This window comes from Filicampus tigris, chromosome 3, assembly GCF_054856515.1.
Source record: "Filicampus tigris isolate MCC_2025a chromosome 3, RoL_Ftig_1.0, whole genome shotgun sequence".
Taxonomy (NCBI): domain Eukaryota; kingdom Metazoa; phylum Chordata; class Actinopteri; order Syngnathiformes; family Syngnathidae; genus Filicampus; species Filicampus tigris.
Genome location: NC_141219.1, coordinates 13,026,181 through 13,043,065, shown reverse-complemented (window position 1 = coordinate 13,043,065; position 16,885 = coordinate 13,026,181). Strand labels below are relative to the sequence as shown.

The window sequence follows — 16,885 nt, the reverse complement described above, 5'->3', positions numbered from 1 at the left end:
AAAATGAATTTGTATTTCCTGATTTGATATCTTATTCACCAAAGGGAACCAAATGGCCAACTTACCTTGTTGTGTTAATAAAATATATTTATTTATTTTAAAAAAAAAAAAAAAAAACTTTGTATAAAGGATCATATCACAGCCAATTGTAAGCAAAGACTTTCTTTTACACTAGCGAACAAACAATGTATGACCTGAAAAAGTCTAACCTGTGCAATAACTTGCCCTTTCAGTGCAGGGATGGCCTTTGCTGTTATGAGCCACTCAACCCAAAAATGTCTCTGCCCCCTCCTTTTAGAATCATCACCCATGTCTCTGAAATCTACTCTGGCAGCAAAAATCAATCACAAGCACACTGAATAAGAAAATAGACATGCCATCAGGAGTATGGCCCTCCTAACACACAGACACACAGTTTTTTCTTCTGAAAACCAAGCATAAACTAATCTTTGTGTTTGCATCAATAACAACGCTCACGGATGGAACACTGTTGAAGGTTATGTATTATAATTAAATATTCACTCTTGGTCTCATCGTTCCGAGTCCCAACTTGTTTTTTTCTACCCCCTTGTCGAGCAAAGACCCTAATAAGCGCTTATGTCAGTCCTGTGTGAGGGTGAGAAGGACATAACCGTTCCCCCATGGCGTTCTCTAATCCGTGCACAGAAACACATCAACTGATGTCCTTCTACATTTAAGACTGAGGTCTCACACAAGACACAGTGTGTCCCCACCTGATTTGTGCAGTGCAAAACCCCAGCTGAGTAGTGACAATGAGAGGTAATACCTCTTTTCTGTCAGGTTTAAGCATAAAACCGTCACGTGAACTCTCAACTAAAGGAGTTAGTTAAAACCAGATTGCCTGTTGGGGTGGTTGAGGGATTTTTCTGCACGCTTTCTTTGTTCATGAATGATAAAATAAAGACATAGTGCACTTGATACAGATTTGAACTTGACTAAAAGGGTGATGAAATGGCTGCGGCAAATTGTTTTAATTGTTCGATCCATATTATCAAACCAACATTGTCCAACAAGCCATTAACATGGGCCAATCCACAGGGACAGAGTGGTGACAGGCTGTCAAAATGTCCACACCTTCTGTTCAGATCTGTAGCCTGACTCATGTTTTTGTTGTTGTTGTTGTTGTTTCTTTGTTTAAACTGTGCCATAGCAATGAAATGTGGCTAGCTTGCATATGTGACAAAGGAAATGGGTGATTTGGCGCTGATGGGGAGGGATGCTACTGTGTGGCTCAGCCAATAAGCTGCAGTGCTCCCAGCAGTGCCGTGTCTGGAAATGAAGTGTAGTAAACCAGTGTTTAGGTGGTCCTGTCCCTCTTCTATGCTTGCCTGTGTCCACACACACACCATTGCAACTATGTGTGAGGTTTATAAATTTAATGTGTTTCCTCAGTTATATTTTGTCTGGATCTTTAACTGTGGTATTGTAATATGAAACGTGCATATTTAGATTAGATTGGCCAATCGCTACATGTCTTTTCTTTTTGTGTATAAGAGTTAATGATGGATGCAACTGCAATAACTGCACAAATCAGTATATTAAAATGCATTAATATTAATTATGTTATTTCTGGTTGTTAATATTTATATGCAGCACCATGTGCCTCGATCCCTCTACCTGCCATATTTGGCTTTTAAATCCTCCTCATTTTAAAAATAAATATTGACGCTAACATGCTAATCAAAGCCTGGTTATTTGTTCCATTAGTATGTTAATTCCTTTACTTCCCCCATGTTCCATTTGCCATTAGTTAAAGGTGATATTTAATATTCTACTGAATAATACTGTTTTGCATAGTTAAATCTTCTCAGTGTTATTGTCAGCTGTGGAATCTTTATGGAAATCATCTATTAGCCATTATCCTCAACCATAATTGTTATTAATTCTAAGTTGGAATATTATATTTCATAATGATGACTATTAATAACAATAACAATTTTGATTGTATTATTTACAAACACACAATTATTTTGAAACACATTTTTTTTCCAACTAAAACTATACCACTCCATTCCCTGACAGGTGTTTTACTGCAAATTCTTTGGCAGAACGAAATTCCCCAAATTTGTGGTGTGTGGTGAAAAAATAAACCGTTTGGATTGATCGGAAATCATAGTTCACATTCCATAAACATAAATGTGACCTTTTTTAAAAAGTCTCAGTCAGAAATGTTTTTTTAAAATACAATACAATACAATACAACTTTACACTCAATAAAAATATAAATGCAACACTTTTGTTTTTGCTCCCATTTTCACATCTCTCTCTCTCTCTCTCTCTCTCTCTCTCTCTCTCTCTCTCTCTCTCTCTCTCTCTCTCTCTCTCTCTCTCTCTCTCTCTCTCTCTCTCTCTCTCTATATATATATATATATATATATATATACATATACATATACATATACTCGTCTCGTTCTCACGGACTCAATCTCGTGAGACATCTCGTCTCGTGGGATTTTTGTCTCGTCCCATCCCATCCGAATGAGCGAGCCGGGTGAGGATCAGCGACCCCGCAAAGAGCCACCGCGGCGGCTGCTGCGAAGATCCGTCGGCAGTGCCGGGCGCACGCCCAGAGTCGATGGCACCGCCGTCCGCGCTTGCCGGCCGGTTCGAAGCGAGCAGGGGGGCTCCAAAACACCGTTAAAAGAAAATAGATCTCGTGCTGTGCAGGGACAAGAAATCTTGTGGCGTTCTAATCCCGCAAGATCTCGTAGCACGATTTATACAATATATATATATATACAGTATAGAACACTAGAGTTGTGGATTACCTCCCTGCATTATCTGCAACATACAAGTTCAGCAAACGATGTGTTGAAAACACAATGCATTATAGGTCTAGTCAAGTCAAGCCCATTGTGTTTAGGAGTTATCTCAAATGACTTTATGTATTGGACAGAGGCCAGCTCCTCACGCAATAAATAAAAACAACAGAACCTCACATGAGAAAGCATTATGCTAGGCAGCGGGGCAACAAAAACAGCGAAACATCAATGCAAAGCTGCTGTATTTAGATAAAATGAAAGAACTCAAACTACTCTTATTAACACCCACCCCACAACTGGAATCCATTTTTTCCACAATGATGGATCTCTTCATTTAGCCCACGTCCGGTGACTGTTGAAAGTATTACTTGCTCTGCAGAGCCTCAAAAATAAAGTAAAATACTCACGTTTTAAAGCAAAATAATACATGTCACTGGCACTATGATTCAGGGTGCCAACATGTTGGATTGTTGACAACATTGCAAGAATGATTATTTGTCAAAATTTGGATGAAACATTCTGTCAAAAAAACCAGACAAAATCGCTTATCACAGTTTGGAATGGCTCTGCAGTTCTAAACAGGGTTATATTGCGGCTTGACACAAATCACTGACATGGCAGAAGATAGTCTATACACAATACATACAGCATTTTTGTCTGCATTTTCAATATGCTGACAGTTCGGCCTTTTTGGACTCTCCACCTAATGGACTATTGTGTGTCTCTAAATTGTGTTTTTGCTTTCAGACATAATATTGTTGTGTTTGATTTGTCTCACTTTGTGTAGCCACAACAGCGACGACCTGTAATGACCCTGGCATCCCTGTAAATGGCTCCCGATATGGAGACAGCAAGGAGCCAGGTGACAGTATGACGTTCCAGTGTGACCCTGGCTATCAGCTTCATGGCCCTGATACCATCACATGTGTCCGCATGGATAACAGATTCTACTGGCAGCCTGACCCTCCAACGTGTATTGGTAGGTGTACATTACTTTGGTAAGCACTGCCTTTACAACGGTATTCCAGATATACATTGGAATCATGGATAGTAGCAAATGTCCTTCAGTTTTACAGGATAAAATACAAAGTTTGGTTCACGGTTTTGATACCCAGAGAGAGAAACTTACCAAAACTACAATGTCTGCCCCTGATCCCATGTGTTAAAAATGTGTTGTTTTTAATCACTATACCTTTTATTCATTTTACCGACAGTTAAATAATTGCAATTAATTTTACTACTCATTAGCAATTGTTTTGTTAACTTAAATTCCTTTATCCTGTTTCTTGTCTCCTTATGGTTTGTCACGTAATTGTGCTCTGCTGCATGGCTATGGCTTGTCGGGGTCCTAGTCTATCCATTGTAGGAATCCTGCACTGTGGTACTTACTGTGGTCATTATTGCAGTTTGACTGATTTGTGTATTCAAATAAAGTAAAATAAGAAATATGATTTGCCTTTGGAAACAGTTATGAATACAATATTTTTTGTTCCCCATTTAGAAGAGTTTTACTTGATTCAAAAATCTGAAAATATTTTATAGTATTTAATTTCCTCTACGTAGAATGTGATATGCAATCATTCAGTCACACAGAATGGGACAAAAATGAAGTTAAAGTGAATAATAATAAGTAATACCTTTTTGGGGGACTTTCAGTCTGCTGTTCATCGTGATCAGCTTCTTGCTCTTGTACCAGATGGTCGTTCTTTACCACAGGCTACACTTAACTGTGTTGGATTATGACATTAAATTATATCCCAATGGGCTAATAACAATACAAATTATAGTATGTTATGTAACAGCGCAACATGAGCCTATAAGAATCAATTCAAAAATTCTGTGCAAATAAACAACATTAACGGGAAATTGAACAAAGACCTTAGGAAATTTAAAAAATACCCAAAATAAAATAAAACCAGTAACAGATAAAAATAAAATCCTCCTTTTAGCCACCATGTGTTGAGGCGTGTCCTTTTGGAATGAATGTTCCAAATAGCCAAATCAAAAAGCGAATAGAGGTTGTGTGAGGTATGCTAACATAACACTTTACAGTTTGCTACCCAAAAGCTGTGTTTAACATTGAAGATATATTTCCACTCAATTACTTGAGCTAGGGCATACCAAGTCCATCCATCCATCCATTATCGATACCGCTTATCCTCACAAGGATCGCGGGCATGCTGGAGCCTATCCCAGTTGTCTTCGGGCAGTAGGTGGGGGACACCTGAACTGGTTGCCAGCCAATCGCAGGGCACACAGAGACAAACAAACATCCACACTCACAATCACACCTATGGACAATTTAGACGGTCCAATCAACTTACCATGCATGGTTTTGGAATGTGGGAGAAAACCCACGCAGGCACGGGGGGAACATGCAAACTCCACACAGGGAGGCCGGAGCTGGGATCGAACCCACGACCTCTAAACTGTGAGGCGGACGTGCTAACTAGTCGATCGCCGTGCCGCCCGGCATACCAAGTATTACCAAAATATTTTCTAGTAATTACAGTGCTTCATTTTCTATAAAAAAATGCTTGACAACTGGCCCCACAGTGACAAAATATGGCCTTGCCTTTGCTGTCTGAGTGCAAATTCCAGTCAGGAGATGCGACACTCACTAGAAATAACTCATCAGGAGCCCCTCACACAACCCTGCAGATTTGTTACAGATGCTCACTTTTATAGATCTCATCCAGTTTTATGCTCAAGTGTCCAAGGTGATGTTTGTTTACTGAAATACGGGCTGTTGAAGCTGAGGCTGTGGGAAGATAAATTTTGCATTTTCTCACACAATTAGTTTATGTGCTGCCTCTGCTTCACATTGAGTCATTTTTCACCGGCCATATGTCCTGGCACTTTGATCACAGTTTTAAATAAATTGTTTCCCTTATTAAAAAGAACGTCAAACACAAATATTAGACTTTTACATCACTATCTATATGCTAGTAAGTCATCTGCCTCTGTTTCCACTTGCTGCATCATGTTTTGTTTGTTTACAATTAGTAGGCCAGGTTATTATGCTACTCTGTGTAAATCTCCGGATTAGCAATCTTCTTTTCTACCCCTTCATTCCTCTCCTGACACAAACTGACTGAATTGTTAGCATTCACGTCACCTTGAAGACACACCATCATGAATGTTCAGTCATTGTCTGAGTCAGACGGAATCCTGAGTTGGCTTGTACTTCGAGTAATTATTGGATGACAGAGTGCTTCCAAAGCGGATGAATACTTCATCACAAATGATGCACCTTTGAAACTCCTCCGTAGAAAATCCAGAAGCCACACAAGCTCTGTGACTTGTACTTGACTTGCTGCTGCTCATTGAAACAAAACTGTAGACTGTCATACCTTTTAGAAGGTAACATATGTATTGTCCCCCTTAAAACTAACTCTGGAAAAGTTGTGCAAGTGTGGTGGAAGAAAGTGAGGTTACAAGATACTGTCGGTAGCAGTAAAGTCAACGATTCTCAAGTAAAGCTTCCATCCTGCTCACTGTCTGATGCCAATTGCACAGCTTGTTTGCTCTTTTCCATCATGATAACTTCCACCTGAGTCACCTGCCACCAAATTCCTGGCAAACTCCACATAGGCTTCACACTCTGCTTTTGCAGTTGGTTTTACACCATCCAACTCTCAAGGGTGCTTTCCTGTATTTTGTCTCCTCAATTACCCCTGACAAACTTGACTTCATTTCCGCATCCCTCTCTCCAACACTGACTGCTCTCATGTCTTTCATCACTACATCTACAGTGCCTTAGGTCATCTAACTCTCTTGCCTGGCAGCTCCATCCTGATCATACATCTGCCAATATACTCACTATCTCTCCCCTGAATGTGTACAAACCATCTAGGCTGGTGTCTGTAATGTCGGCGTCAGACTATTCGAATGTAACCCGATTTTGGGCGACAGATGTGTCACAGACAAAAGATTTGACACATTGTTGCCTGTGTTAGTGTGACATACCTAACGATTGGTCATTCGGCATCTGGGACGCTTCACGACCACCACCACGAAAGTCTGGCATGTCAGAATTTTTGTTCGTCTTCCCACATGTCCTATGCTGTCCTTCAATCGGTTCTTCGGTATTGACCAATAGGAAGACAGTGCCCTCCTACTTATTATGAGAGACTGGACGTAGCGCGCACATACAACCGGTCAAAATGGCAAACAAAGGAACGGACAATTGGGGGGAAATATCGGAAAGTATACGTAGCATTTGAACTAATGCTACGTTTGCTAACTGCAAAGCCAGTAGCTGATTAGCAAACGCGGTGTGTGTCATTAAACGAATTTGTTACTTGAAGTTCTTTTTGGGGAATAGCTGGTCCATACTGCCCTATCCCACCATCCAGGAACAGGTCCATAGTCAGTTTTTTTGCCATTTCTGAGCAGAGAAAACACACACACACACATAATGCTTCCGTCAACATGACTACGCATCTGCTTGTCCCGCATCCTCGACGGACCTGCGCCGATGGACAGAATCTTGACAGAAGTATGCAACGATTGGGTGGGGTCTAGTCAGTGAAGAACTTGTAGTGCGATGAAATTATCAGACAGCGCGACTGTCATCAACAAAAATGTAAAAGTATATAAAGTACTCCACCCTCACTATCTCTGCTCCCTGTAGCCCCACTTAGGCACATATATTGTGTTTTAGGCTAATCTTCATTCCTCTCCTGTCCAGCCATTCCTCAAGCTTTGCAAATGTTCCTCCACCTGCTGCCTGCTTTCACTGCTGATCATAATATCATCTGTGATCATCATGGTCACCATGGAGATTATAGTGTGAACTCGTCTGTCAGCCTGTCCATTACTGAAGGGGATTAGAGCTGATGTAGTCCTACCGCAACCTTAAACTATTCTGTCACACCTACAGCACACATCACCACTGTTCTCCTACCCTAGTACGTGTCCTGTACTACTGTATTCTAGCATACTTCTCTTACCATTCCAGACGTCCCCATGCAGTGCCGCAGGTCCTCAACAGGCTACCCTTTCATAGGCTTTCTCTACAACAAAGACAAAATGCAGCTCCTTCTGTCTTTCTCTGTACTATTTCATCAACAACCTCAAGGCAACATAATCATTTGTATCTTAATCACCCTGACCTGCTGCACATCCTTTTTATCCTGTCTATCCAACCTGTCAAGTTTGTTCTTTTCTACTTTACCGTCCAACCTGGCATATATCTGATCATATATTTCTTGTTTGCAATTTGGTACTTCCAATTTGGGTGAAAAAACAAAATACATAATGCTTGGTAATTTAAGTAATACCAACACTGAGGTGTTCTGTACATTATTGCATACAGGGAAGATGCGTTTTTGGGGTGTAGTTAGCCAACTGCACTGACCCTAACCGTAACCACTGTAGTGGTAGAATTGGGCCAAGAAATTCTAACTAATAAATTAACAATTGTCTTGGATAACTGCTGATGCGAACAAAGACATAAGAAAGAAAGAAGAAAGAAACAAATCTCTGAATTCACTCACTACAGTCTTTAAATGTTGCAGGACAGTTTCAACAAAGAGTTGGTGTCAGTTACACAGATAAGATTTATTGTGGATGGGTGGTCTGCAATCTCACAACTCTGCAATAGAAACATGGCTTCTGTTCCCAGTGCTGTAACTGACCCTCCTCACCTATTTTACAGTTGAAATCCCCTTGTGTTGTTGCTGTTTTTGAATATGATGCATCTCCTGGGAGTAGAATTATACAGCTTGTTTCGAAAAGTGTATGTCTTTGTGTGAGTGATCTATTTGACAATTAAGGCCTTTGTTTACATTTAGCTCACCGTTGCTATGTGTTCACACCCACCTGCCTCCATGGGTCTTCCTTAATGTCAGTGCAACAGAGTTGATCACTGATGCTAAATATTTCCCATACTCTGTTGCTGTAGAATAGAAGTACCACCAGGGGTGATTTTACTGCTTACTACCCCCAGCCCCACTCTGTTTCCAAATTTCATTCTCTCTCTCTCTCTCTCTCTCGCTCTCTCTCTCTCTCTCTCTCTCTCTCTCTCTCTCTCTCTCTCTCTCTCTCTCTCTCTCTCTCTCTCTCTCTCTCTCTCCCTCTCACTCTTTTACTCTCGAGAAATTTGTGAAGGCAATATTAGTGGTCCACACAGTGTTGTTCTCTCTCATCTCCAACCTTTGCCACACCTCTCATCAGTAGCTGACCCCCTTCTCCTCTACCTACATTTGAGGGGGTGGGTGGGGGTGTTGTGGATGCTCAGTCAAGGGGTGATACTCCTTCCAGAAGACTTAATGGTCTCTCTCTATTTTTGTTTTTTTTTCCCCAGCAACCTGTGGTGGTAACGTCAGTGGTCCTTCTGGAGTGATCCTGTCTCCTAACTACCCGCAGCCTTACCCTCCAGGGAAAGAGTGTGATTGGCGAATCCGAGTCAACCCAGACTTTGTCATTGCTCTTATCTTCAAAAGGTAGGAGCCCAAAATATGCGTGACCACAGTGGCTTTTAATAACCGTGTAACTGTCATAAAATACATTCTAAGCTCTGGGCCTGCAAGTGGAATTCTGCGTCTGCAGAAACACCTCCACCGGTATTTCTAAGATGGTTTCAGTCATGAAAGATTTAGATCTAAATAGCATTGCACCATCTTTTAGCTCAGTCTTTGGTTTCCTTCAGGCAGGGTTCTCTGTGGTGACATATTTAGCTGCAGCATCATTAATATTGGGTGTGATCAACCAATGTCTGTTAAAAATAAGCAGTCAACATATTTTTAACAGGAATATGTTACTGGGAGGCCCACTAGTTGAAACACAGCATTCTGATTAATATTGCCTTTGTGGAGTATGAGTTAAGCAGCAAAATCCACCCCTTTTTAGCCATCGCACGGGGCGGCCATTTTGTCATTTCTATTGACTGAAAATAACATCACAACTGCTCAGGGCTCAGATAACGACCAATCACGGCTCAGCTTCAGAAAACAGGTGAGCCAAGGCTGTGGGAGAAAAAGAAAAAAACACACTTGTGTAACTTGAACCATATATGCATGTGCTGTAAGATTGAAGGAAAAAAATAAATAGTAAAAGAAAAAAAATACTGTGCTGTGCCATGCAGGTCTAAAGTAGTGAAGAGAAACCTTGATGGTATATTCTGTTAATGTTACAGGGAGATTGACACATCCGACAAGTTGCAAGGAAAATCTGAACAATATATCTAAAACAAACACCATTACGCATTGTTGTCCTCAAATGACTTTTGCTGTGTGAATGAAATACAGTACATACATACATACAGTACATAAATACATTGTGAAATGTTACAAAACTCGATGTAATTGAAGGCTGTATTTTCGTTCCGGGTACAAGTCTAACGCAAAGCGCAGTCGAATTGTGTGCATGGGTGGCGTTTTCATTTTTGGGGTATTTTGCTAGACTTTGCGGCAGTAGAATTGGGGCGTAACGGGGTGTTTGCGCCTTTGTGCGCCGTTACTGGCCAATCCTCGTGCATCCCTAATTTGCATCAACATCAGGTTGGTACCGAGTGCATGGCCGAGTACGCCGTGCTTGACATGCGGAAACTTGGACTCGCTGGAGTTCATACGTCATTGGCACATAAATTGCAATATCCCCCCTTTCGGCCGCGTGTGTAACGTGGGCAAGTGGAGACTGCCTTGCACCTCCCGATCATGCCCCAAATAGTGACGGAGGTGCTATTAAAATATTAAGATGATAATGATTAGAATTTGTTCAATGAACTCAAATGAAGTGATTTCTACAATGATTCAGATGAATGGTCCCACACTGGTGTCATATTATAAATGAAATACCATGAGGTCCACCACGCACATCTGCGGAGTGCAAAATCTCTCTGCCTGCCCTTTATTAAATGTTGCAAGACAGACCACCATTTAGTCTAAAATTTAGTCCACTTTTGTCACCGTATTACGAGATGTGCTGGGGGGTGCAGCAGGAACGCCCGGTGAGGCGTAGCACGTCTACCAAATTCGTAAACACGCTGAACTAGACCATTGCTTTGGCATGAAAATGAAGATGTGCCCGTTTTTACGCCGAGCGCAGACTACTATCTGTCACACAATTAGCAGGTGCGTCGGGGGCAAGGCTGCTTGGTGCGCCAGTACGACCAGACTGGCGCAACACGGCCCCAGACACTCTAGACTAGACTTGCGCTGGCACGAAAGTGAAGTTACGCCCGTTTTTACGCCAAACGCACACCAGTTTACTAATGTAGGGCCTGAGTGTGTTGACTGAGCTGAAAGAAAAAGAACCTGTACTGTGCCCACAGAATGAACATAAAAGTCAGCAGTTGTTTTGGATGAAAGAGAATAATTGCATAAAAGTGCGTTGTCCAAAGGGCTCTCTGAGCCCTGGCAAAACATGGTTTCATTTCTGACAAATAAGTTCACATATATTTTTTTTAATATTTAATTAGGACACCATCATGTTTGAACCGATTTCAACTGATTGAGGATCAAATAACAAAAGCATGCATCCTTTAGTGACTTACTGTTCTGTAACGCGAAGCTGTTGGGACATATTAAAAAGTCTACTACTTAGTTTGCCAAATATTTTTTGTTTCTTTCTTATGTGGCCAAGAGAAACAAATCGGTGTCATTACGTTCATAATGATACACAGTAAAAGTGTTCTAAGTTCCACTGGTTGTACTGTCCATTTTGCTAGTCACTCTTTAAAGATACCTAGAAAATTGTATTCGACTATGGAGGTCCCTCTTTATCTCTTAAGCACATACTCAAATAATGGCAATTATGCACGCCAAACAACATGAATCCTGTCTCAGCGCAGTGCACAATCATGCAGTCACGGGGAATATTATATAACAATTCCATTCATTGTAAAATAAAATAAATAAATGTTCTGACTGATTAAGGTACTTTGACTTTACGGTCTCTCTAGAGTACACACTCTATGTCGTACATATCTTCTTTCTCCTAATTAAATTAGCATAATGATTACATTGGCCTTTGTGGCTTGAATGCTATGCTAAGATTATAATTGATCTCTATTGAATGTTAGAGCTATGTCTGCATTGTCGTTTCAAGACATTTATACTTAAATTGTGGCTGTACTAAAAAATGTATTTGAAAGGATCACTTTAATGCTTTGTCAGTACAGAGGAGCTTATGCGGCGGTAAGCTCTTGCTAAATCAGATATAAATACAGGCCTTAGCATTCACAGGGTTTATGTTAACCTTGCAAATGATCACATTGGTTGATTACTGGAGGTATTATCCCATAATAGATGGTGCTGTCAGAAAAGTGGGAAAGACTCTCGAAACAAAAGTCAATATTTTACCAATAAGACTATAACATGCACATAAGTGTCCATCTGCTTGAGTCGTAACGTTACATATCCAATGAGATTTTATACTAAATAACCCTAACCCTAACACACCAACGCGCAATCTCGGGTGGAAGTCGTGAATACCAAAAGGAAGCCAACTCCACCCATAGACACAGCTGGACTGCGCTTTCCGCTAGACTTGCACCGGGCATGAAAATAGGGCCAATGATGTCAGTGCAACAGAAGAAACTCAAAGATGACTTCTTGATCCACTACATTTGTAGTAAAAATCTTAATTTTCTGTAATCCTGCTATCTAATGGACATTCAAACTACACCTGAAAGATCTGCTCGGCAGCAGTAATCATAAATGATGTGGAATAAAAAAAAAAAAAAAAAAAAGATCAAGAGCTGACAATGGAATTTAATTTGGCATCCCTCTGGTCGTCCTTTGCACTCACGAGTGTCACACACAAGCACACACTCGCACACAACACACAATTTCCATCTTAACTAGACAGGTGGAGAATCAAAACAAGGATAAAAGTGGACTCCAACAGAAAACAGAAGTATATAGTTGTGTGTTTAACTGGCAGGTGGGCGCTAAGACTAACATAATTGCTGTCAGGGTGAACATTTTGATATGTGTGGGTGTGTGTACGTGTGCATTGTTTTTTCAGGATTAGATATATGTATTCATATATGTGTGAATTAGGGGCTGGAGAGTTTCACATAAACGTCACATAACATTTCCCGCAGAGCAACTGACAACTTGGGATAAGCGTTTATTTTTAAATTTGCTCAAACTCACGCTTTTATGCTTCATTTTATCCAGTCACGTTTGAAATATATTCATTTATAAAAAGTTGTATTCATTTAGAAAATCAGCTAAAATTACTTTTCTGGTTTTGGCTAAAATTATATTACCCTGTTGTTAATTGGGTTGCTAAGTGGTGAAACATTTTCATGAACTTTCCATGGAAAGGTTAACTGTAATTTGGGAAATAAACAAGACTGAATAAGCAATTTATGGCAATTTATAGAGTGTAATTGCACAGTGTGTGCAATAAGTGCGGCCACCCAGAGCTATGCGGATTACGTTTCTATCTGCATCATGAAATGTAAATTATTGACATTTGGATGGGGAATTTGTACCCACTTGGGGGCATATAAAGTTACCAAAAATTTGCTAAAAAATGTATTAAGAGGATCGATGTATTAAAGGTAGCTTGCCGGTGGAAAAAAGTGCCCCGGAGTATTCTGGGGTGTATGTAATGTGGTGAAGTTATGTTGATAAAGGATGGCTCGTGAGCACTTTAAGCTAGTAAAAGAAGAGGCCCTTCAATTGAGTAGCAGGTGCATTCTTTCAACAAGTGTACCACTTGTGGAAAATAGGCAGGGTGTCATCACACCAAACACCACCCACACCCATGGCATAAAAAAAAAAAACCAACAACAGGTAGGTAAAACACACATGCAATTACTATTACTCTGGGAAAACACAATGTCTAAGTATTCAAATTGACACGTACTGAACTATGTACAAACATGGGACTATACATGTAGCATGTAGTCAGCACACGTGTGGGCCGGGGTGGGAGTGCTCTGTGGTGGCGTACGGTGCTCTGTAGTTGTGAATGCCAGTTATTCCTCTTATTTTGATGCAACCGATCTCTGTTTTGCTTCTATCAGTTTTAACATGGAGCCCAGTTATGACTTTCTGCACATTTACGAGGGTGAAGACTCGAATGGGCCTCTCCTGGCGAGTCTCCAAGGGAACCAAGCCCCAGAGCGCATCGAGAGCAGTGGTAACAGTCTCTTCCTGGCATTCCGATCGGACGCCTCGCTGGGCATGTCTGGCTTCGCCATTGAGTTCAGAGGTAAAAGTTCATAAAATCTTCACATCACTGTCTTTGTTTTATAATGGCCTGATCATTAGTTAGACAAAGACTGAAATGTACAGTTTCATTCATTCAGTATCTTTAGTAGCGCTTACTGTTGTGTAATTACTACGTCTTCCTTTTTTAAAAATATTTTTACCATTGCATGTGCCCATGTTAAACTTGATTTGTATACACACACACACACACACACACACACACACAAGTCCCATCTGTGTCACGCTTTGAGTTATGGATTAGTATTCAACATCACCATATTTTCCTTGAAACTTTGAATTTTGCAATTATAGGTCTGTGATAAATAATCAGGAGTCGCTTCTTTAAGTACATCCATTAAACTTCAGTACCAGAGCTGTATAAAAAGAGCACAAACATTAGGAAGGCTCACTAACAGAGTTAGTATTGCTATATCAACAATACATTCTGTTTCATATTGTTGTTGGAGTCCGCAATATTGCAGAAATGTACTTACTGTACACTTAAATCAGTTTTAATCAAACTCGATTTTAATTACGAGCAGTGCTAAAACATATGCAAATGCTGATATTGACCAAACAGGTCCGAGGATGTGTACAGTTTGCGTGACTGTCTGATATCAGCTTGTCTTATTTTCACTGCCTGAAGGAACATGACTAGCTCCAGACTTCCACTTGAAGTAGATTTGGCAATTGGTTCACTGTAACTTGGTAGATTGTCCATAGAGTGGATATAAAGTCTACACACACCGTTTTTTCATGAATAAATGAGGCAAAGACAAATTATTTGAAAACACTTTCTATCATTAATGTGATCTATAACAACTCAACTCAATTGAAAAAAAAAATCCAGAGGAAAAGTAATAACTGTGCACACCCTTGTATAACTGGGATGTGACACATTCAATCTTATGTTAATTGGGAAACAACATCCATCTGCCACCATTTAAAGTGCCTATGTTTAACCACAAATAAAGTTCAGTTGTTTAAGTACTGTAGACTTTCTAATAAAAGCCTCAAGTTCAAACAAACCTTTTGTAATTGTTTTCCCTCTTTGTTTATTTGTGTAGCCTTTTTTTTTTCCACTATATCTATTGTAATTATCAGAGGTGGACATTCCGTCAGGCTGACGGACCGGTCAGACACTGGTGGACGTCCTTTTTATTGACACTTTTTAAAAATGACGGCCTGAGCACTGACGGAAGTGGATCTTCGTCCATTAGAGTAATCGTCACTAACTGCGTCCATCAGTGACGGTCTATCAGTCCATCACTGACGGACGCCCGTTTTATTGAAGTTATTTTAGGAAGGGTAGGGTGGACGGACTGATGAACCAACAGACTTCTGACGGACTAAATGACAGGCTTGACTGAGGGACTAAGAAATTGACTATTACAATTTGGTTTAAAAAATGCCGGACTGACGGATGACGAACGACGGACCAGCAAAGTTTGGTAAAATGCCTACCTCTGGTAATTATGACATGATTTGACAGGGAAATGTTGTTTCCTGCTGTGTTTAGTTATGCATGTTTCACTCAGGCACATATACCAAACCAGATAATTGACCCTTATAGAAACCGCTCCCATTGTGATGCAGTTTAGTCCTACATCACTGCAAACTTGAATAATAAACACATTGTTAAATAGATATCTATCTGAAAGTGTGTGATGTTTTTTTTTTATATTGCTCTGTTTTGGATGCAGGCGTACCACAAACTAATAACATGGCTGGTCAGTCTGTCTGGATTACAACAAAGCCAGAGTAATACAGACAGTACAAGTAGCAATACTGTACAGTAGTACAGCGGTAGCAATTTCAGCAAACATGGCTGTGATTTTTTTTTTTTTTTTAATTCCAACTGGCTGAAAGTCTTTTCAATCAATAGCAATATTTCCCAACCTTCATCCATAAACCAGATCACCTTGCTCAAGGGTATGCTCAATTAGTATTATTTGTCGCTGAACTGTGGGACAAATCAAAGCTACATCCCATCTCTTGTGAACAGATGTGTGCATTTGATCATTTTAAACATGCTGATGTTCTTTTTTGGGGTTTTTTTTTCCTTGGCATGCATTTTAAAACGTCGACACAGAGGTGTTGCATCTGCAGAGCGGCTAATATTTAAAGCTGCCAACTCGTTTCATTTCAGCCTCATTTCATGAGGCTTTTTCAGTAGAAAGGGCATGATGTTCCGTGTCAGCCCATGAGTTGTTTACCTCCACAGATTGTGACTCATCTTGGTTTTACAGAAGCTGCTTGACTGGTTGTGATTTAACAGCTATTGTCAAAGTGAAGCCGATTATTACTTCATCATCGGACTGCCGACTAGATCTCCTCTGTCAAGTTATATAAAAATCCTTCTTCATTTTTTTTTTTGTGTCTATATCTCACTCCATTTATCTGTAATTAAAAACGATTATCTCCCTCTCTGTTGTCTGTCTTGCCAGGCCATCTCACACCTCTGTACTTTCGTCATTAATTCACTACCTTTCATCTGCCATCACCCTAATTAAAATTCAACCTTAATCATCTCCCTGTTTCATTTGCTTCTACCACTCTTTCCTCATCTCTCTCCATCTCCCTTTCTTTTTTTTCTGCCATTCTTTGCTAGGCAATCACAGGAAAGCAAACAACCTGGGCCAAAACTGTCATTTAGAACTCAGACAGTTTTTGACATTGTTGAGTTCCTGTTTGTGGTCCATCAATCTTGCTTCTTATCTTACCCTCATTAGCCCTTTCTTCTTTCATGAAAGCAGAAATGTACGAGAGGTAATATGTGGTAAAGGGTCTGTTTTTGTCTGTCACATCCAATCAAATCAAAAAATAGTCAGCTTCATAGTGCTCGCTTGATAGCAGCCACTAAGTCGATCAAGAGACGAGTAAAACATTTTCCATCAAGAAATTATTTTCTTTTATTAAAGACACGTA

The 16,885-nt window shown here is 40.2% G+C and overlaps 1 protein-coding gene across 1 annotated transcript in view; it reads left to right on the top strand.

The window, feature by feature from the left end:
- The window catches only part of LOC147149956 (CUB and sushi domain-containing protein 1-like), a 434,959-nt gene that overhangs the window by 330,573 nt on the left and 87,501 nt on the right, over positions 1–16,885 (top strand). The window contains exons 30-32 of the mRNA XM_086024950.1: positions 3,571–3,762; positions 9,094–9,232; positions 13,771–13,958. Coding sequence (XP_085881076.1) covers positions 3,571–3,762; positions 9,094–9,232; positions 13,771–13,958 — 519 coding nt within the window. The remainder of the gene's footprint in view (positions 1–3,570; positions 3,763–9,093; positions 9,233–13,770; positions 13,959–16,885) is intronic.